The sequence below is a fragment of the Prunus mume genome, linkage group LG1 (genome assembly GCF_029339155.1).
Source record: "Prunus mume cultivar Tortuosa linkage group LG1, ASM2933915v1, whole genome shotgun sequence".
Lineage (NCBI taxonomy): Eukaryota > Viridiplantae > Streptophyta > Magnoliopsida > Rosales > Rosaceae > Prunus > Prunus mume.
The window spans coordinates 26283063-26304217 of record NC_142698.1 but is presented as its reverse complement, the minus strand read 5'-3'; the positions used below and the strand labels follow the sequence as shown (position 1 = coordinate 26304217).

Below are 21155 nucleotides of genomic sequence, written 5' to 3'. Positions count from 1 at the left end.
TCCATTTTAGTCATTAAACTTTTTGGCCAATAGACACAACTACAGTACTCTCTTTTAATACGCTCCACCGTGGCCCACCAAGGCCACCAAAGCCTCCAGATCCAATAGGTCCTCCAATCCATAGGTCACAAAGAGAGGCCCACTCCATCCACACCTACTCGCCGCCGCATACAATTTTTCCTTTCATCCTCCACTAAACTTTATCATCGAAAATCTTTCTTTCCTTTCATCTCTGACGCTCTCTCTCTCTCTCTCTCTCTCTCTCTCTCTCCTCCGGGCAATCAAACTCGCTGTTTGACTCAGACCGAACCCTCGCTATCGCTGATTTGCTCCTCAGGTACTCTCTCTCTCTTTCTCAGCGACCCTCACTCTCTTGCCGAGTCGGAGTCGATCCCGACTCGTTCCGAGTTCGATCTCCAATCTTTCTGAGTTCGTTCCTCTTTTGTGGATCCTTGTGCCTGTGACTGAGCAAATTTAGGTTTTGGTGCCATATCAACTTAATTCTCTCTCCTAGGGTTTTTGAAAGTGGTTCTTTGTTTTTAAGATTTTAACATCAAATGACTGAGACTGCTGTGCTTTGCGCATTTTTGTTTGGCTGTAGAGAAAATCTGGACAAATGAAGAAACCAGAAAGTAGTGGAATTTATGCTTTATGCTAGTTTTGTATTCATTAAAATTTGTGGCTTACGTCGACCAAGCCTAACTATGGCGGGGAGATCCTTCCTTATTTTTCAAATTCTCCTTAGTCTCAGAGAAAAAAGAATTCAACTCCTAAGTTACCGATTGTCTATGAATTTTTTAGTAACCGGAAATGGGATTAGGTTATGGACAGTTTTGAAACTAGATGAGTTAATCCTGGTGCAGCGTGTTACTCCATTGATTTGTTGTGTTTTCATATTGAAATGGGGTGATGTTTTCCACATTCTCTATGTCATGAGTACTTGCATTTGAAACTGGGAAGCTGATGGTGAAGCCTGCGGACATATTAGAGAGTTGTTTAGGAACTCTGTTATTTGCAGATTTGGAATTGTTCACCTTAACATATTCCATAGCTTATTTTTTTCTCTTTAAGGAAATTGAAAAGACCATCTCTGTGTGTGTGTATATACGTATCATCCTGATTTGTTATGTTGTTTTAGTTGTATATCCAGCATGCAACCTTATTTTAATTGATACTTGTATTTGCATAATGGAAGTGTAGGGTTCATCAAAATTTTGGACACTTTTTGTTGTTGGAGATATTGCCTTAGTAACATATAGGTCTTGCAAAATGGAAGAAAAGCAAGAAGATATGGACTTTCTGTAAAGCTGATTTTAGTTAGTCAATTCCTTGCCTAATGAAACTGTGTTTGATGGAGTTTTAAGGTGATGAAAGACCTAAGATGTGTATGATTCTTATTACAACTGTTGTATTGATGTAAATTCTCTTATTCTTCTGTGTGTGTTGGTTGTTGTATCCCTCAGTAAAATTTTTTTGTACTTCAGTTGATGCCAAGTTTTTGAAATTTATAGATCAAACAGGCTGTTATGGATGCATCTGTTTTGCTTGATTGATAGTTTTGATTTGTGCAGTTATATTAGTTGCAGCATTGGGGTTAATTTTTTGACACAAAAAGGCATTTGGGTGAATTTCATGCTATACTGGTTGATGGCTTCTTGACATCTCTTAATGATTTATTTATCTTTCTAGTCCTTAGTCTTATCTCTTACAACCATGTTGTCCTTTTCAGGCTATTGGTTATTTTTTCACAGAGAAGAGCTTCATCAAGTTGTTCGTACAAGCGTTATTTCTCAGCAAGGAATGATTTTTGCATGACCTTTTGATGCTCATGCAATGTCGGGGTTACTTAATGTATTGTCTTTTGTCCACATAACTACTTTGAAGTAGCAAAATTTTAATAACATATCAAGAGTGTCATCTTAACTCAGAATGCCTTTTTTTAATAAAAACAAATCGGTCTATTTGCGTAATGTTTTGGATTGGTTAGGGATTAAACTCTGGTTTTTTTTTATAATAAATATAAAGAAATGTTTGATTTATGTTTGTTCGTGTAGATTTTCAAGCACTTTTCTTTGTGTTTTTTCTCTCTAAATTTTAACATTTCTCTGAGATGCTCTTTTTGGATTTGTGCTTTCTTCGCATGTAGTTTCGGAGCAGACGATGATTGTGAATGTTTTTGTTTCTAAATCTGTGGCCTTTTCATGAATGTTTCTTTCTTTAGCGTTGGTATGTTTTGCATGATGGAGTATATTCTTTTGGGCATTAAGTGAGAAATTTTTACTTTCAAACTATTTACTGTCAGGAACAATCTTGATTTAGTTTTGGTGATTGCAATTGTTTTGAGAGATTGTGTCAAATGTTGTATGCTGTATGGGTATTGTTGCAGTTGTGGGGTTTAAGAATTAAGATGAATATAAGAGTCTCTAGTGGTCTTATGTATTTGATGAATAATTTAGTCACGTATTATGTGAATTTGACACAGTCTTCTCTAAACGGATCTGGCTCAAATCTTCCAGACAGTAGTGGGCGATTTGCCACATCTTTCTCTGGTCAGTCTGGTGCCGCTTCTCCTGTTTTTCATCACACAGGTGGGTTATTATTGCTGGATTTTCTTGTGTTAGTTTCAAAGTTAGTGGAATTGAAAGTTTCTTTCTGCAGGAACTATTCAGGGATTCAATAACATTCATGGAAGCTTCAATGTTCCCAACATGCAAGGTACATTAACATCAAGAAACTCAACGTTAAATAATGTTCCTTCTGGTGGAGTCCAACAACCAACTGGAAGCCTTTCTGGTGGACGGTTCACATCAAATAATCTTCCTGTTGCTTTGTCTCAGGTACATGGATATGTATTCCATTTGCTAATTGTAGTTTGAGAATGTTGACAGAATCAATGAACTGGCTCTGTCTCTCTCTCTCCCCCTCATGTTTTTATTGTTATCCTCTACTCTACCTCATTGCATTTTCTTTTTCCTTTAAAAAATCTGTTTTGTAGTTATCTCATGGAAGCTCCCATGGACATTCGGGAGTCACTAATAGAGGAGGTATAAGTGTAGTAGGAAACCCTGGATTTAGCAGTAGCACAAATGGAATTGGCGGTTCTATTCCTGGGATTCTCCCTACATCTGCTGCAATTGGTAACCGGAATGCTGTTCCAGGATTAGGTGTGTCCCCAATTTTGGGAAATGCAGGTCCTCGGATTACGAGTTCTATGGGAAACATGGTTGGTGGGGGCAACATTGGGAGGAGTATCAGCTCTGGTGGAGGCTTGTCAGTGCCTGGTCTCGCATCTCGTCTAAATTTAAGTGCAAATAGTGGATCTGGAAGTTTAACCGTCCAAGGGCAGAATCGCTTGATGAGTAGTGTGCTACCACAAGGTATATTACCTTACTTGCTGTCTGAATTATCTTATGCCAGTAGAATCAGTTAGAAGTGTATTTATGCACTGTTACATTAGTCATTGAAAGGTATATGCTTCCTTTAGGCATTACTTCGTTAGGACCTTTAGAACTATAGTTATCAATGAAACTGATATGAATTGGGTTCTAGTAAGATTTTATGTTTGAACTTAATATGATTTTGGTCTAGTAAGATTTTATGTTCTTTGTTTGCGTATAAATTTGGTAAATGCTTCAAATCCTGTCAAAGTCAAAGATTTTTATTACTTGTCTGCTGTCTGCCAAACTGTTGAACAACAGGTTGGCTATTCTGCCTTTTTTGGGTTTTAATATCAGTCCGAAAACTACCGGACGGAGATGTATTGGTTATTATGGCACATGCATGTCTGGTGCTTCTTGGTGCTTAAAATGCATTTTCTTGATTTCCTGTCATGTTTTACTTACACATCTTTTGCATGGTTGACATTTCTGGTTTCAGGGTCTCCACAGGTAATTTCGATGCTAGGAAATTCCTATCCTAATGCTGGAGGTCCACTTTCTCAAAGCCACGTACAAGTGAATAATTTGAGCTCTATGGGAATGCTGAATGATGTGAATTCTAATGACAGTTCTCCTTTTGACATCAATGATTTCCCTCAATTAACAAGTCGTCCTAGTTCTGCAGGAGGGCCTCAAGGGCAATTGGGTTAGTAAGAAAGACGACGCAGTTTTGTATGTATCCTGTTTCTCCTGTAATTGGAATAAAATATAGCAATTTTCAGGTTCACTGCGAAAACAAGGTCTTGGTGTTAGTCCTATTGTTCAACAGAATCAAGAGTTCAGCATCCAAAATGAAGATTTTCCAGCTTTGCCGGGATTTAAAGGTGCGATATATTTAATAAATTATTTTTGTTATTATTATAACACAAATTGGTTTATGGTAAATGTTAGTCCTACTTTCTACATAGTGGTGTTTCTCTCCAGTATATATTTTTTCAAACCATTTTATACCAGAAATCTAACCCAGGAGAAAACCTTGAAGAGTGTGTCTGCACCTGTGTTGTCATGATTTGCAGTTGCATATTTTAAGTGTTGCCCTTTGACTAATGTTTTGAAAATTTTGTTTCAAGTAGGTGCTTTGCAGATGTGAATATCTTTGAGCTGTCATTGTTGGTGATTTTACTTTTTTATTCCCCAACTTTTTGTACAATTAATTGTATTCTGAACTTGCACTCACATTTTGCTGATTGTCTCTCTCTCTCTCTCTCTCTCTCTCTCTCTCTCTCTCTCTCTCTCTCTCTATCTAACAGGAATTATATGTATCCCCAAGTATGAATAACATGCTCCCAAAACTGTTGGAAATACTAGCATTGGAAAGGATTATTCTTCTTTTAGTCAATTACTACACCCTCCGTTGTATTATCTTGAAACACCCCCTTTGTATTTCAGAAATTAAATCAATTCTAATCTATTAAATATAGTTGACAGAGATTTGTAAATGTTTTGCTGTTATGCCAATATGCTAATCTCTTTATGAGAGAATATAGTGTCTGGATGTACTTATTATGATTAGCATTCTATTGTTTTCTTGGCACATACATATTGTTTGATAGTTGGGAAACATTCCTGTAAGTGAGGTAGGTTGCCTATTTGCGGATTTTTGACCTTATTATTAGATCTTGTGCAGGTGGTAATGCTGAATATGCGATGGATATTCACCAGAAAGAGCAACTTCATGACAATACTGTGTCGATGATGCAATCTCAGCACTTCTCAGTGGGTTCTAAACTCTATATAAAATAAGATTCCTTTCAGTTTCCTATTTTGTTTTGCTTACCCTCGTATAAGTACTTGGTTATTCTTGGTGTGTTCTCATCTTCGTATATTGTTTTGTAGATGGGAAGGTCCGCTGGATTTAATTTGGGGGGGACTTATTCTTCTCATCGTCCCCAACAGCAACAACAACATGCTCCATCAGTCAGCAGTAGTGGTGTCTCCTTTTCGCAAGTAAACAATCAGGATCTTCTCCATTTGCATGGTTCAGACATATTCCCATCATCACATTCAACCTATCACTCACAGGTGGGCTAGTTTGGTTCTACAAATTGTTGTTATGTTATAATGTGATTTCTCTTTGGGCTAGATTGTAGTGGAGATTTCACTGTGAACCCAGCATTGGAAATCATTAATGTTGAAAGGTTCAGTTATTGAAATTCTTTTTAAATTTAATTTGTTGATTTGAACTGATTTGAAATGATACGTTACCCCAAGCAATTTTTTTTTTTAAAAGACGTTGGTCCAAACAAATTGATTATAGTAATGCTGGAAAAGGGAATGCTTTTACATCCTCACACTCGGAAAGGCTTCAGTTATAGGCAGTTATTTATATTCTTGTGCAATTAAACGATCTAATACCGAAACTTTATTGTTTCAGACTAGTGGACCTCCGGGAATTGGATTAAGACCTCTAAATTCTGCAAATACAGTTTCTGGTATGGGTTCATATGACCAGCTTATCCAGCAGTATCAACAACACCAAAATCAATCCCAGTTTCGCCTGCAGCAGATGTCAGCTGTCAATCAATCATTTAGAGATCAGGGAATGAAATCAATGCAGACAGCGCAATCAGCTCCAGACCCATTTGGTTTGCTTGGGTTGTTAAGTGTGATAAGGATGAGTGATCCTGATCTAACATCCCTTGCACTTGGGATTGATTTGACTACGCTTGGGTTAAACTTGAATTCAACAGAAAATCTGCACAAGACTTTTGGTTCTCCATGGTCTGACGAGCCAGCTAAGGGTGATCCAGAGTTTAGTGTTCCACAATGTTATTATGCTAAACAACCGCCTGCACTACATGTGAGCTGTTTTTTCTTTGGTTTTTTTTTAAAAAAATTCAATCTTCTTCCTGTATATTGTCCCTCTGTGCTCTAATCTCATTTCTGGTGGCTGCAGCAAGGGTATTTTTCAAAGTTTTCCGTGGAAACGTTGTTTTATATCTTTTACAGGTGCTTCTTGTTGGACCTCTTTCAATTTATTTCCATGTCTTTAAAGTATTGAACTCACGGAGTCATTATTTTGTGTTTTGCAGTATGCCTAAAGATGAAGCGCAACTATATGCTGCCAATGAACTGTAAGCTTTCATTTGTTTATAATTTTGTGCCCTCCCTGTATGACTATACCTTGAATCACTTTTCATAGAGTAAAATCATAAAATCCTTGATTTTTTGCCCATCAAGAGCTTGTAGTGGAGTATTTTTTTACCTTATCATAAATCATGCTAAAAAATCCTGTGTGCCTTTTGTCTGATGATGTGGAGTGTCTTAACTTCTGCAATTTATATCAACAAGGCATGGTTGGTTGTACTAAACACAGTATGATGTCTGTTGGCAGCAATAATAGAGGCTGGTTTTATCACAAGGAGCATCGTCTATGGTTCATAAGGGTCCCCAACATGGAGCCACTCGTCAAGACAAACACGTATGAGAGAGGATCTTATCACTGCTTTGATCCTAACACATTTGAAACGATCCGAAAGGTTTGAACTGATTGATACATATTCCATTTATTGTATGCTAATTTGCCAAATTTTAGTTCCCTGAGTTGAACCTCTATTTTGGTTGCAGGATAATTTTGTCTTGCAGTATGAGGCGTTGGAGAAGAGACCGGTCTTACCGCAGCATTGACAATCATTTTCTATTTAGAATGTAAAGTTTCAGTTTATGGATTTCATTCATTAGAACGTAAGTTTGTTGTAAGCAATTGTCTTACAGATCTTGTTGCAGTGTTCAGCCAATCAGTCCCTTGCGCGTTTCTTTTTTACAAAAATGTGGGGCAATAGCAACCAATTAAACTGTTAGAATGAGAACTGTTGCCTAAAGTAGCTGCCACTATAACTTTTAGCTGAAAGGGGCAACATTGGAGGTAAAACTTGTTACTTATCAATCAGATAGTTACTGTGATTTTAAGAGGGCTTGGCGTGTTAGGAGCTTTTGACCTTATTTCTTTAAAAGTGCAACCACTGATGGGAAGGGATCGTGAGAAATTTTGTGAGGCTGCTCTTAACATTGTCCTTTTTGTCAAGGGACATGAATCTTCGGTTTGTCTTGCCGTTGCTGGACTTTCAATCGAAGTCTTATATCACTAATTCAATCTTTGGATTTTTGTTAGCAAGACCCAAATTGAAGTTGAAGTAACGCCAAGACAAGCACAAGATGTCTTATGTTTTTTTTCCACAGATGTTGAAATGCATGATTAATTGGGGGGTTGTGGTGAAGTTTCTAGAGGATGGTCTCAGCAGCAGTTTAGCCTATGTTCACCTAAAGTGGGTTTTCTACATGCACCAATGGCTAGTTGCAGCTGTCGCATACACTTCCAATTTCGAGCTCCCATTATCTTTAACTGATGCGTATTGCGCGAGGACCAGTTGTCCATGTTCCAGCAGAAAACCCAAACATCTGATTTCTTAAATGATCAAACTGAAGAGAGCCACCCATGTTTACGTCCTACTGAGAATTTTGCCATCGGTTGTAGACTAAAGAGGGGCATAAGAAATTTAGAACTTGATATGTACGGCATTTATTAAACTAGGGCAGTATAAGGCAAATTTGTGCTTGTCAAATATACCCAAAAACGAACTGCATTGATAAGTGTAGCATGCAGACCAAATTGAAGACCAATTATGTCCCCCTCAAGGGAACTACTAATTTGTATGCCTTTTCTTTTCAACTTCTTTTACAAGTTATATGGATGTAGAGGCAATAATTCAACGCCAATCTCTTTTACTCTCTTTTTTCCTTTTCGGATAATCTCGATGCTAATCTCTAATTTGCCCAAACTGATAGCTCAATAGGCACATCAAATACCACATACTTCAAGCACAGCTCAAGCAAAAACGAAATGACTCAAGCATTTCTAGTTTCCTGGATCTCTCTATTCTTGTCGGTCTGGGAGAGACGACCACTCCACAAACGTCTTCAAGGAAAAGAAGCATTTCTGTCTGAAACCTCTTTGGTAAGGCTTCTTTCAAAGGTCCATTCAACTTTCAGAAACTTGTATTCGAGCCAGAGAGTCAAGATTTTGAGGTGCCTAAAACGAGGCCTTTGAGTGCAGTCATTTGATTTTCTAGCAGCTCCCTTTTGCTCAAAATTCTATCAGATGTACAATCTTCTCCCTGATGCAAACAGAGACTGCTTACATTAGGTAATGAGTCCAATGACTAGCAAAAGAAATAAGAATTAAAAGGGGGAAAAAAAACAAGTAAACCATTTTATCCAATCATACACTTGATCAATTAGCAGAACATTTCCAACTTATCATTCCAAATGTTCTACTAATTACGTAAACCTTGAAGAAAAAAATAACAATTAAGTGCTACAAAAAGAAGATTATTGAGGGCTGAAATTTATGGATCAATTGTAATCAAGACATAACTCCTAACCCGTGAAACTGACAAGAAAAATGCAAAATGTCTACTCACATCTCCACTTGCAGCAGATATTAGTGCTAAGAGGGTCACTGTTGCAGTTTGATAATCTGTCAAGATCTTGTGGGCTGAATCATCTAGTTTATCCTGAAAATACCGTGTAGTTATTAGGGGCAGTTTAGAAACAATATGCACACAAATACAGGAGCACCATTTAAGCTCAGTGATATTAGAATCACCTAACTGAAGCATTTAGCAGAGCTCATATTGTGTCCTTATCCTTAGAAAAACAAGAAAAGGGGACAAGTGTCTGTTGTCTAAGAGAGAACAAAAAGGGAAGTTTATTTTTTATCAGATATATCGCTAGAGGGAGAGAAAAGGAGAGGATCTGTTTATGTTTATCAATGTACCCTTCTGTTCAAAATTCAAATGGAAAATCAATCTTAGGAACTCTGATAAGGATATTTAGAAAACGTTAAAACTTAGCTGCAATTTGTTGTGTTAGGTTCCTTAAGTTCTCTTTAAAAAATTATAATTTTGGTGATGAATCAAATATTGGAACTTACTATTCAACAGATCTTGTGCAATAAATCATATTTAAAGTAAAATAAAGCATAATCAACACAATTAAAATTTATTGAAAAAGATGACTTCTTTTTGCAAATTTAAAATTCTAATTGGTTTTTGTGTAAGATGAGTCTTGTTTAAAGTTGAAATACTGAAATGTTCATATGAAACCTAATCAATCTAGCATAAGAACTTAAGTTAGGAAAAGAGTGGAGACAGAATTATATCTTGTCACCACACTCTTCGAAGATAATAACCTATATGCCCAAGTTCTAGGAGCACTTATCAGAAAAGCCACTTATTTTCTTGTAAACACATACCTTCAGCCGTGAAACAGCCACAGCGATGGCCCTTCCAGGTGCTTGAAGAGCTTTATGGTGAACCTACTTATAAGAAAATTCATGTTACTGAATTGGGCAAGCAACATGAAGCATGAATGTGTGTGCTATAAGTCTGAGCTGACAGCACTAAAAATTAACTGACCTGTACGTAAATCAGGGAAACAACTTTTGCTAAAAGAGAAACTGGATCCATCTCAGCAGAAACTTGAGACACCAAATCCTGAAAATGACACAGAGAGAACACATGAGAGAGGAATTACCAAAAAAACCTGAAAAGGTAATTTTCATTTCCATAAGATCAAGTTACGAATCTAGCTATTTGTGGATAGCAACTTTGACAAATCCTTATACAAGAAGAAAACCTTTTGATATGCATGCAGAAGTGTTCTTTCCAATTTCTTGTCCAGCTTTTTCAAGAGCAAGCCGCTTAGAAAATGAAACCAAAAGGTGTGTATTAACTTCTAGGGAAAAGAAATACTTCATGGAACTCATCACAAATACAAATAAGCATGCATCTACCTCTCTTCTGCAATGTCTCTTAGAGCAGTCATAAATGTTTCCACCCGCTGCCACACAGAACATTCAATATTTGAGTAATAGTGCAATATATACAAAACCTTTTGATTAAGTACCAGGCAGAAAAGAAAATGTAAAAATTATAATGATTGCAAATAAACAAAAATTTCCTTAAGAGACATTTCTAAACTTTCAACTACTTCATTTATTGATGGGTAACCTTCAGAGGTAAAAATAATCAAGCTCTTCCTGGCCCATTGCATACAAAGAATAAGAAATTGATACTACGATGTCAAGCTAGAAACAAGAGCAGGTTTTTACTGCTCAAGGGTGACCTTCCGAAGAAATAATTAAATGTATAAAATGAAAAATCTGCAAAAACAGAAGCATTAGGAGATCCAAAACAAAGTTCTGAACTAATTAAGGGTGCAACCTAAATTCATTATTAAGTAAACAATCAATCACTGTGTAAAATAGAAATAACTTAAAACAGAAATAACAACCAAACGTTAAATTGAATAGTCAGCACAAGATTCACGATTAGTCAATTCAGATAGGTTCCGGAAACAGAAAAGCACGGGGTTCTAACAACCAAGAACAGACCTTTCCTTCCAAAGCTTCAACTACAGCGAGAGCTTTATTTGAAAGAGATCCAGGAAGAGTCTTGGCCTGCAAAACCCAAGAGACAATAAAAGTTTGACTTAGGTTTTTTTCTAATTGTATAATGTGCTTAAGCAGTTCCATTATTATGAAACAAATTGAGAAACTCTTCTTTGGAACATGAAATAAAGTAACATCAAGAAGTGGATAATTTCCTACAATGGAAGTTCTTTCTCCCAGATTAAGGGAAATAGATTCTGAAATCTGAGGCTCTGCAACTTCATCTCCGTTCTTCAATTTGTTGTGCACGTCCTACATCATATGAATCTATCATTTAGAATCCATGAACCAACTCAGCTACATGCATATGTGTACATATTGTGGCCATGAACAAGACAATATCTACCAAATTTTGAAGAAGCATATCAACAATAGTAGTAGCTGTTGTTCTTAACAGATGCCGGTGCAAAATGACCTGTGGATCATAGATGAGCCTTCTTTAGTCCACTTTATCAACAACTACAACCACTTAATACACATCACTAGAGGAAAAACTTACTGAAGTTGATTGGTCATCTTCAAACAAATCTAAAGCCTTTTCATAAAGCTGCATGTTTAAGAAAGACTGCAGGAAAGAACAGGAACTTTATCATATGGAAGACTCTAAATCAATAGGTTCCAGAAAGCACAAGCGGATGCTTCTTAAATCCCAAGAGAATACCCAGTGCAAGAACTAAGTAATTAGACAATAAAAGTAGTTGCTGCAGTAAAAAAATGTCATACTAGAGCACTGACCTCATCAAATTTCTTTTGCAAACTATCAAGCAATTGCTTCATTCTCTCTGCATTTTCTGAAAACAATGCCTTTCTTCTCTCCTTCCAAGAGTTGATTAGCATAGGTCTCAAATAGTTTGCCAGAGGTCTTAGAATTGTTTGGGGATCATCGAGACCTACCAAAGTAGTCCACTGATTCTGTTAAATCTCAGTACCAAATCCATGGCTAATGGTCTCGAAAATTAAAATGAATAAAATAGCAGGAATCAGAATCAACAGACCTTGTTCTTCAAAATCAGGTACCAATGTTGCAATCTTCTTCATTACCCAATCTTCTGAAGGAATGTTGAGATTTTCCTCTTTGATTTTTACCAACTTAGCAGCTGCTTTTGACTCTGCAACTTGTTCGGAAGAGATATTCTTCCCTTTCCTTTGATTTTTCTTAGATTTCGTAGGAGCACGGTCCTGGTTATCCAGCTCATTCTCAGCTGGACCTGTTATCATATTCCCAGCCCCTTTGCCCTTTTTCTTTTTGGATCCTTTCTCCATGGCCTGTTTATTACTGCTGCTATCACTAACATTTTCAGTTGACTCACTCAACCTGCTTGCATCATGACCAGCTTTTGTCTCACGCAAATCATCTGACACCACAGTACCAGAAGCACCTGAAACATTAAAGGTTTCCATTTCTTTCTCCAGGCGATCATACACATCCTGCCATGAAGACATATTGAAAGCATCAGATTTCATGAGACCAAATCGGGATGTAGAATTGCATAAAAAATTACTGAATTTCCTAGCTTTTTGGTTTCAGGTGCAAAGAAAAGAGAGCTATTCAAAGCAGTGGAAAAGAGATTTTTTTATAAATAAAAACAAAACAAAAAATCACAAAGAACACCTGCAGAAGTAAGGTCTACAAGTCTCATTGCTTGCTTCTATAAAAAAAAAAAAAAAAATTAAATACCATGTATCATCCTAATTATGGCAAAGTAACTTCTTTTATGTTTTCAATGATAAACACATCTCAGGCAAGAAATTGTCAGTGCAATAAGGCTTGGCAGATGGAGAACATGTGGATATCTTGCATCCGAGAACTTCAGAAACCATGTAAACCTTTACAACACAACTGGACTCTGTGGAACTGCAACTAAACTCCACCAAACCATGTAAAATCCAATATTCATCATGTGTCTTGTTTGATATACCTCAATGAAACGTTTTTCAAAAGAAAATACAAATTTATGGGAAAATAGATATGTATAATGGAAGTAATGGTGTTTTAAAGTTATTTTATAAAACATAAATTGCATGTTTGTACATTTGAAAGTTTAGAAGGCATTAGATCTTTAAATAATAAGGGGATTTAAAAATCCCTTAAAAGTTAAGAATAATTATTATATAATCTATTCCAGAGGACATACCTTGATAAAACCATTGCTAAATACATAAGACTCCCCGAATATTTTTGCTTTATCAGACTGCAAAACCAGATGCAGACTAGAGTCAATAGATCAAGTGGGTGAATAAAAGGGCAGACTTGGAATCAGAAATGCACCTTAAGACCCTGCTGAATGGAAGGACAGAGGGACAAAAGTTTAGATGCATCTTGAGACCCAAAGGACATCGGCAGTATAGAGAGAGAATCAATCCTGCATCGCTCCATCCAATCATACCATGAAATAAATATGAAATGGCGACGTTGTCTTAACATAACGGTACAATGGAAATACATCCAAGAACATTGACAAAATATCTTTCTATGTCTATGTAATCCACAAGAACCATTTTGATGAGTTTAAGGACTTTTTCAAGTATCCAATTTATAATGGAACAGCATATTAAATGACCTCCAATGGAAAAAGTCCACACCCAAAAGAAAAACAACACGATGATTATAATAAGATGGCCACTTTGTCCATCCATGAATGTAATCTAATTATGGGCACAAAGAGTAAGGAAGGGAATAAGGACAGTATCAACTATCAAGTGATAAAGTTTCATACTAAAATATTAATGCATATTAAATAAAAAATGATGAATTCACTCGGAAAGAAAGTAAGGTATTCATAAGACTATCAGAGATGTTTCCTTACCAGCTACTATGCTCGAGAGCATCTTCAGTAGCAGCATCAAGCATCTCAATCATCGAGGGGTGAACAAATGTAGTAACCAAAGGCATACCTTCCGGATATCTGGACTAAATTGGAGTGCATAACCAAAAATTTAATTACATAAAACAAGAGAAGACAAATATATTTCACATATAAATTCTATGAGCTCCAGAATCAGAACATGAACATGAAAGCAATTAGATACCTGCAAGAACTGAATAGGTTGAGGAATTCTAAGTTTGTGCAGAACTTCATAGCTAATGAAAGAATTCTGCATAATATTGAAGAACAAGTTAGAAGAACGAATCATCAACATTTTAGAATATTCTTTCCTATTCCCAAAGAAAATGGTAGAAATAACATAAAATGTCTAAACGTCTGGTTTCCTAGAAAATTATGTAACCACAAAATGACAACTTCTTTGAAAATGTTCGAGTCTTCAATTGAGCAGCAACGAATAATCTTGACATTCTACAAATTAATAAAATACTGCTAAATACTGACTTAACACTTCAGGCCATGTTGACATATCAGTCCAATACCACATAGACTACACTTGTTGAAATGCCTTACACCTGCTACTGAATGAATAGAAGTCTCAAAAAGGAAAGGAAAAGTAAAAGGGTCCAATTCAAAGGTTCAAAGTTGAAAAGAAAATTAAAAGACCAACTGAGCATGCAATGAGGCATACATGTTAAATTTGAAGTTCAGAATCTGAACGATGTGTTATTAATAGGCAAGAGAAAAGGGCTCCATACCTGTGAAAAGAAAGAATCAATTGATTCCTTTTGAGCACTGGCAAAGACCTGTACCAGAGATACAATATTTAGATAAAAACCAAAAGGTCAATGTATTGAAGTGATTCTGTAATAACAAAGCTGAAATGCTTGTTCAGCAAGTTTGTGCTGGAACATTTTAGAAGTTGATGTTAATCAGATTATGGAATTCTTAATTCATTCATCCTATGCAATGAACAGAAAGCACCCTAAACCAAATGAAGCCAGATTATGAGACATACATTCGGTGTCCAATGAACTCCAGCTCGAAGTGATCCAAAAATCTCGCCCTCCTTTACAAGCCCATTAAACAGGGATTGGAAAAATGAACCTTCAACAGCCACACCACTGGCTCCATCCATTTCTTGCAGCAACTGTTGTAAAGAACTCCACAACACTGATAAGTTGGTGGGAACTGTGATACCCCTGGCAGCACCACGAACCATGGCAGTAACACGTGCAACATATGCAGGAGTATACAACTGCCCACCTTCAAGCCTACCTTTCACCTACATCAAGAGACAACCCATATCATAATTTTCCTTTCCTCATTCCAAAATCACTCAAAACCAGGAAAAGAAGTTACCACAGTCCCAAGGCGGGGCTCCAACACAGATGCCACCATTTCTGAACTGACATGTAACTGAGCTGCAAGTTCTGCCAAAGCAATTTGGCTACATTCTTGAAGCCTGTCATTGACTTCTTCAGCGACAGAATCCCAATACGACTGCGATATTATTTCCCCTTGAATCAACATAAGCCCCGGATCATCCGAAACAATACGTTGAGCTTGCTTCTCAACATGATACAAATCAACCCCGGTAGTGTCCGCAAGGTCAATTACCGAAACACGCCCTAATTTACTAATCTCCGCCAATATTTCATGTCTCAGTTGATCCTAGTATCATGCCACACCATCATCAAATTTTCAATCATTCCAACAAAATCACACACACATACACAGTACTCAAATGACAAATATCTGATCAAATAAAATAACAGCAACAATACGAAAAATTAATTATTTTCCACCATTAGTTTATATAGAAACACATTATTCATTTGTCTTGGGATGAAATTCAAACCAAAATGTTTCGTCACCGAAAATACAAACAAAATAGAAGGGAATTCATCAGATAATTTATCATGTCCATTGCAAAACAAAGAGAGAGAGAGGTTTACGGGAGTAATGTATTCTTTGCCGGAGACGGTGTGGAGGAGCTCGAAGTCGATGATGTGTAGCTCCTGAAGCTTCTGGACCAATTCGACGACGTTTCGATCGGATAATCTGATGCTCGATTTCGCCTGCTGTGCGAACTCGAATTGCCTCTGCAATTCCAGCAATTCGTCGTCCATTTTCGGTTCACCGTGAGTCTCCGAGTCTGCAGCACTCCAATTACTCTGTTTAGAGACGTTTCGACTCGAATTAGTCGTTTCTTTCAAAAACGGGTCAAAGCCCATTAAAATCCGCTTCTCAAGAAATACGGGTTCTATTGGGCTTCATTTTGGATTGGGCCTTGAAGCCCATTAGTAGGCCCATATTATTTGATTTTCTGTTTTTTATTTTATTTAGGGATGTCCCAGAAATAAATAAATAACTACATAAGAAGAAAAGAAATTAGGGGAAATCCTGCAACTGAATACCCTTGTCCCTATTTGAGATCATCTTCGCAGCCGCCTCGACAACGACTCTCTGCATTATCATATGTCGTCCCTACTAATGCATTGGCACTCCTAGCTATAATTCCAAATTATTTATGTAAGTGTCAAGCTTTCGTGTTTATTGATTACATTGCCGATCATATCTCGTATAAAGTTTGATATTTTTTCACTCCGTTGATTGAAACTCCATCATCTCATGTTAAAATCCAAAATCATATTGCTAATTATGTGTCATAAAAGTGAGACCGTGAATCTCACCTTTATAAGAGATATCATCAATAATGTGATTCAAATACATAAATTACTTATGAATCGAGATATGATCAATAATGTGATTTAGATACATGGATTGTTCCAAATTGTAATGTTTTTCTTTGCTAATGGGTGGACCTCTACCATCTCATGTACCAAAGTAGTGGCTTCACCATGGGCTCATATGCAGTGAATTTTCAGCAATATATTAATTGATGATGCTGATCTTGGCCTTCACATATGTATGTAAGTACATTACATGTTAATTAGTTAGGTGGAAATGGAACATGACAACCAATATATTGTCTTACTATGATTAGACCCTCTTGTCAACTTCATGATTGCCATATGCTTAACGATTCTCCAAGGTCTTAGTGCTTTTTCTGAGTCTTCAATGTCAACGATGGTGTTTGGTTGAACACTTTGTTCCTATTTCTCATTTGGTATAACTAAACAAAAGCCAAAACCATTCTAAAGGAGAAAAAAAGCTATGATCAGCTCCTTATAGGGAATATACATTTGGAAGTTAATTTATAATCATTATAGAGACTTGTTTACGCCCAATGATGAACAAAAGGAAGAAACAAAATCTGGCAGCGCGTATGTGGAAGTGTTTCAAATTGCATACATCTTCTTGTAGTCATTGTTGAGGAGCTCAGATTCAGAAATCACTGCAGACAATGACAACGACCTCGATCTGCTGCCCAGCGATGATCTCCTAATGCTCCTCATGTTTTTCGCCTCAATTCGATGCCTAACTACCCAGAAACACATAGTGCCCAAAGTTGCAGCCATGATGACTGTTCCTATAATTGTAACTCCAATTGCTAGCCACTTCTGGCCACCCACCACTACAAAAGAGAGTGCCAAAAATGCCACAGAAACCAGAACACATGCCAACCACATGAGCTTGTTAATGATTGCCATCATCTGCTTCTTGGCCTTGCTCTCAATCACCACCACTGAAGTTTGCACCACCACAACAGCCAGGGAAATGAAAAGGGCAATGGAATCAAAGATGAAGAAGATCATAAAGGCCAGTTTGGGAGCAATGTTGGCTTCCCCAAGCGACTGCCCATGAGGAATGTCTTTCGGGTCATCCACATATTGGCCAGGGATTTGGTAAATGGCTGCAAAGGTAACCGTAGCAATGAGGACAGCAACAACAGTGTTGGAGTTAATTGCATTGTTAAGGCCTTCTGTGTGCATTTTGTGAAGACGTTTCGCAATGCCCTGGACGCGTCTTCTGGTTTGGCGAGTGTGTTCTAGCTGGTGGTGGACTTCGTGCTTTATGTCACTCACAGTTTGTTTCAGCTCTCGAGCTGGGTTTGTAGCCTGTGGCTTGATTTCTTTAGCACTCTGGACACCGCGTTCTTGGAGAAAAGCTTTAATGTCCGAGTTCCCAGTTTTCTCGGCAGTGTCAAGGGCAGTTTCTGCAGACTTGTTAACAGCTTTTGTGTCGGTTTCACTGTGTTCGAGTAGCAACTTAACAATCTGCAAACATATAACCAGCATTATGATTGTCAGATTAAAACGTACAATTTCTTTCTCTAATTTGGTAACCAATAAAAGGTAAGGAAGGCTTGATGAGCACCTATAAAACCCAACCAATCTAGAAATTATAAAATTTTGGGGAGAGAACCCGGCAATGCGCCAAAGTTGTCCAGCAAAAGCAAGTAAGATGCCCAAATCACAGAACTTAGTCAATGAAGGAAAGCTTATACAAGACTACTGTCAAGAGGATTTCAATGAATATTGGCAAAAGTTAACCACTAGTAGATCCTTGTTTCTATCAGATGCTGAGAAATAACCACAATCATGTGATAAATGAAATTTATTGAAATCTAGCAATCCACTGCCTTATTATTTGACTTTCTAATTGGCCATATCTTTCAAGTTCCATTATAGCAATGCATAGCCAAGGACTTCCATTGAAACCATTAATGTAAGTTGCTATGATGCTTTCAATTCAATGAACAAGACATGAAATCTCAATGAGATGTCTGCAAGACAGTTTCTTTGATAGCAAATTTGTAGGAAGGTCAGTCAATTTACCTCAGCTCTACCCTTTCGAGTAGCTATATGCAATGCCGTGTTGTCTTTATTATCAGCCATGTTTATCAACGAAGGATCTGCCTTAATCAACTCCTCCATCATCTCAAGATTCTGCCCCTTTGCTGCCATGTGAAGTGCCGTCTGCCCCTTCTTATCGACACGTGTTGCAATACCAGGCTCCTTTTCCAGAAGCGCTTTCACAACCACCAAATGACCATTTCTTGCTGCAGAATGCAGCGCGGTTTTGCCATTGCTTCTAGCAATGGTTGCCAGGCTGCTTCCTGCTTCCAATAGAAAGTTCACCACCTCTGTATGCCCTTGGGTGGCAGCCGTGTGCAAAGCTGTGGTGTTTGATAGATCCACGGTCATAGTCAATTCTGGATGAGCCTCCATAAGCACATTCAATACATCTGCACAAGAGAAAAACATTAATTTACCACCAAAAACAAAGTAACAATAAAAATTTATAAAAAAAAAACAGAAAGGTCTAAGTGGAGACATACCCATATCCCCTTGTTTGGCAGCAATGTGGAATGCATCAAACCCATTTCTTGCTTTGATTCCAGCATCAGCAAGATCATAGTATTTGATCATCTCCCTGACCAAATCAACATAACCATATTCTGCAGCAACATAGAGGGCTGTTTCATCAGATGAATTTTGCTTTGCCAATAACTCCTTCAATTCAGCCTCTTCTGTATTTTCAAGGATATCCATCACCACCCCCATATTTCCTGATCTTGCCGCAGAATGCAAAGGCGTATCATCGCGCTTTCCCGTTAACTGTTTCGTCATCTTTTTCCGCGGCAAGCTTGGCTGCGTTGCCTGCGGCTGCTCAGCTGGTGCCTCTGCCTCCATTGCAATCAACTACAGAAATATATATATATCTATTTGTATGTCTATCTATCTCTCTCCTTCTCCTCAAACTAATTCTAATCAATGATGCAGGAATATTTCCTCTTCTTTCCAGCAAAAACCCAGATCAAAATTCGCATTTTTGATCCACAAGAGTCATCATTTCTTCAAAGCAAGTCAAAGAAAGAAAAAAAATCTCCTACAATACCCTGAAATTCAGCAAAAGCGCGACCTTGGAATTCGGTTTCTATCTCCCAATTGTGGTTCTGTTGTTCCCTGCATCCCAAATTACTGCCCTGTTACAAAACAACAACCTGGGTTTGAACATTTTTCTCACATGTAGCAAATATCATTTTCAATTCTTAGCAAACAAACAAACAAACACAGCTCTGGCAGGCCGCCAATCTTAGCTTCCAAAACAAACCGCCCCAAAATGACAAGAAGAAACAAAAAATTCTGGGTTTTTGGTGTTTCATTTTTCTCAACATATTCCAATTTCTCATTCAGCTCATAACACACAGAATTGATAGATTGCATTAGAAAAAAACAAAAACAAAAACTGAAGATGTTTGCCAACATACCTGAGTTTGAAGAAAGGAGATTCTATGTTCTCCTCCATGTAACAACACAAAACAACTCATATAATTCAGGAGCAGTTTCTAGAGAACCATGGGATTGTAGAAACACGCTGGAAAAGATATTTAGGATACACATGAAGAAGAAACAGATTTTTGTTTTTTGGTTTTTGAGAGGCCCTTTTATTTCGGAGGTAGAAGGAGCAAGAAAGGAGGAAGAGCTATAAATTAATGTAATTATAGGCCAAGAAATAGAAACTTAGAAAAAGCACATGTCTGCAACAACAGCAACTGCTTTATGTGATTCTAAATCAGACCCAGAAAAACTAATCTATAACCAATAATGGATGGCCTTTTGTACAAAAGAAAAATTTAAAAATAAAATGAGAATAATATAGGAGGAGGGAAAGACAAAAGAAGAAGACAGATTAATAGTGGGCAAAATATATGAACAGTTAACCGAAATAACAGAACCACGCGCGCTTGTAAATGGAGTGGAACATCCATTCAAGTTAGGCCCGGAAATACCTGGTCTAAAATATCGATGATATCGAAAATATCGATAGTCCAAAAACATGGAAATTTCGATGGAAATATCGGGATATTATCAATATCGATAAAAATTGAATAAAAACCACGGAAATTATAAAAAAACTTAGAAATTTTTATTTAAACTTTAGAGAATGTTTATTTAGTCAATTATCTATTAGTTTATCAAAAAAAATTAAAATGAAATGCATTACATGATGGATTTAACTGATTTAAGTTGATTATACAACGAGCTAGTAAACACTGTGAGTGTAGAAAATATGTAGTAATTAATGAAAAAAAGATTAAACACATCATAATCATTTATATATAATGATTTACTACAATATTTTACATTATACATTGCATGATAAGATACATGAGTGACTTAGTACCACATAGGATTCCTATGAGGTTCAAATTTTTCACTTTCTTCATCATCTCTATGTATAGAGTAAGTGTATTGTGAAGAGTATTCATCAAATGATAAATCCCCAAAATAGTTTTGCATGTAATTGTTAATATGTCACCCATATAAATATAAATATTTTAGCATATTATCACTAAAACATAAGTTATATGTGGTGGTTAAGGTGTTGGAGGAGTAAAATGGGAGGGATTCAAATCCCTTTTGTGTTTTTTTTTCCCCTCTTTTTTTTCCCTTTTTTTTCCTTTACATCGATATTATAGATATTTTCCGATATTATTGTCGATATTTATATGATATGTACATGGATATA

General features: G+C 36.9%; 3 protein-coding genes and 1 non-coding gene across 10 annotated transcripts; 1 reads left to right on the top strand and 3 right to left on the bottom strand.

Annotated features, from left to right (window-relative positions):
• The first annotated feature begins 129 nt into the window (after window positions 1-129).
• On the top strand, window positions 130-7346 carry LOC103322558 (NOT2 / NOT3 / NOT5 family). Of its 6 annotated transcripts, none has more exons than XM_089053895.1 (15): window positions 161-337; window positions 1572-1643; window positions 1730-1851; window positions 2483-2588; window positions 2659-2837; window positions 2996-3377; window positions 3877-4083; window positions 4178-4261; window positions 5065-5153; window positions 5274-5459; window positions 5812-6237; window positions 6334-6386; window positions 6470-6511; window positions 6772-6916; window positions 7005-7346. In XM_089053895.1, exons 3-15 carry the CDS (start codon window positions 1834-1836, stop codon window positions 7062-7064), a joined length of 1977 nt encoding a protein of 658 aa, XP_088910021.1. In that variant the 5' UTR covers window positions 161-337; window positions 1572-1643; window positions 1730-1833; the 3' UTR covers window positions 7065-7346. The 6 variants fall into 6 exon arrangements, with proteins under 6 accessions (XP_008222714.2, XP_008222706.2, XP_088910021.1 ...); XM_089053889.1 differs by having other exon boundaries at window positions 4160-4261; XM_008224492.3 differs by lacking the exon at window positions 1572-1643 and having other exon boundaries at window positions 130-337.
• On the bottom strand, window positions 2511-2588 carry LOC148921451 (small nucleolar RNA snoR35). The gene has a single exon (XR_016123457.1). It is a non-coding gene; the product is annotated as a small nucleolar RNA snoR35 (small nucleolar RNA).
• Window positions 7347-7975: 629 nt separating the features above from the next.
• On the bottom strand, window positions 7976-15901 carry LOC103322573 (E3 UFM1-protein ligase-like protein). Of its 2 annotated transcripts, none has more exons than XM_008224505.2 (20): window positions 15671-15901; window positions 15075-15386; window positions 14731-14997; window positions 14471-14518; window positions 13918-13983; window positions 13695-13798; window positions 13157-13250; window positions 13023-13079; window positions 11883-12315; window positions 11623-11777; window positions 11387-11452; window positions 11234-11302; window positions 11047-11139; window positions 10831-10896; window positions 10231-10277; window positions 10074-10137; window positions 9854-9931; window positions 9691-9753; window positions 8858-8950; window positions 7976-8551 (listed from the first exon to the last, which is right to left on the bottom strand). In XM_008224505.2, exons 1-20 carry the CDS (start codon window positions 15842-15844, stop codon window positions 8450-8452), a joined length of 2451 nt encoding a protein of 816 aa, XP_008222727.2. In that variant the 5' UTR covers window positions 15845-15901; the 3' UTR covers window positions 7976-8449. The 2 variants fall into 2 exon arrangements, with proteins under 2 accessions (XP_008222727.2, XP_088910006.1); XM_089053880.1 differs by having other exon boundaries at window positions 8306-8567.
• A 970-nt stretch (window positions 15902-16871) lies between these two features.
• LOC103322581 (Ankyrin repeat family protein) lies at window positions 16872-20244 on the bottom strand. Its single transcript, XM_008224510.3, has 4 exons — window positions 19894-20244; window positions 18961-19608; window positions 18458-18867; window positions 16872-17896 (listed from the first exon to the last, which is right to left on the bottom strand). The coding sequence occupies exons 2-4, from the start codon at window positions 19313-19315 to the stop codon at window positions 17018-17020; spliced, it is 1644 nt and encodes a 547-aa protein (XP_008222732.1). The 5' UTR covers window positions 19316-19608; window positions 19894-20244; the 3' UTR covers window positions 16872-17017.
• Between the last annotated feature and the right edge of the window lie 911 nt (window positions 20245-21155).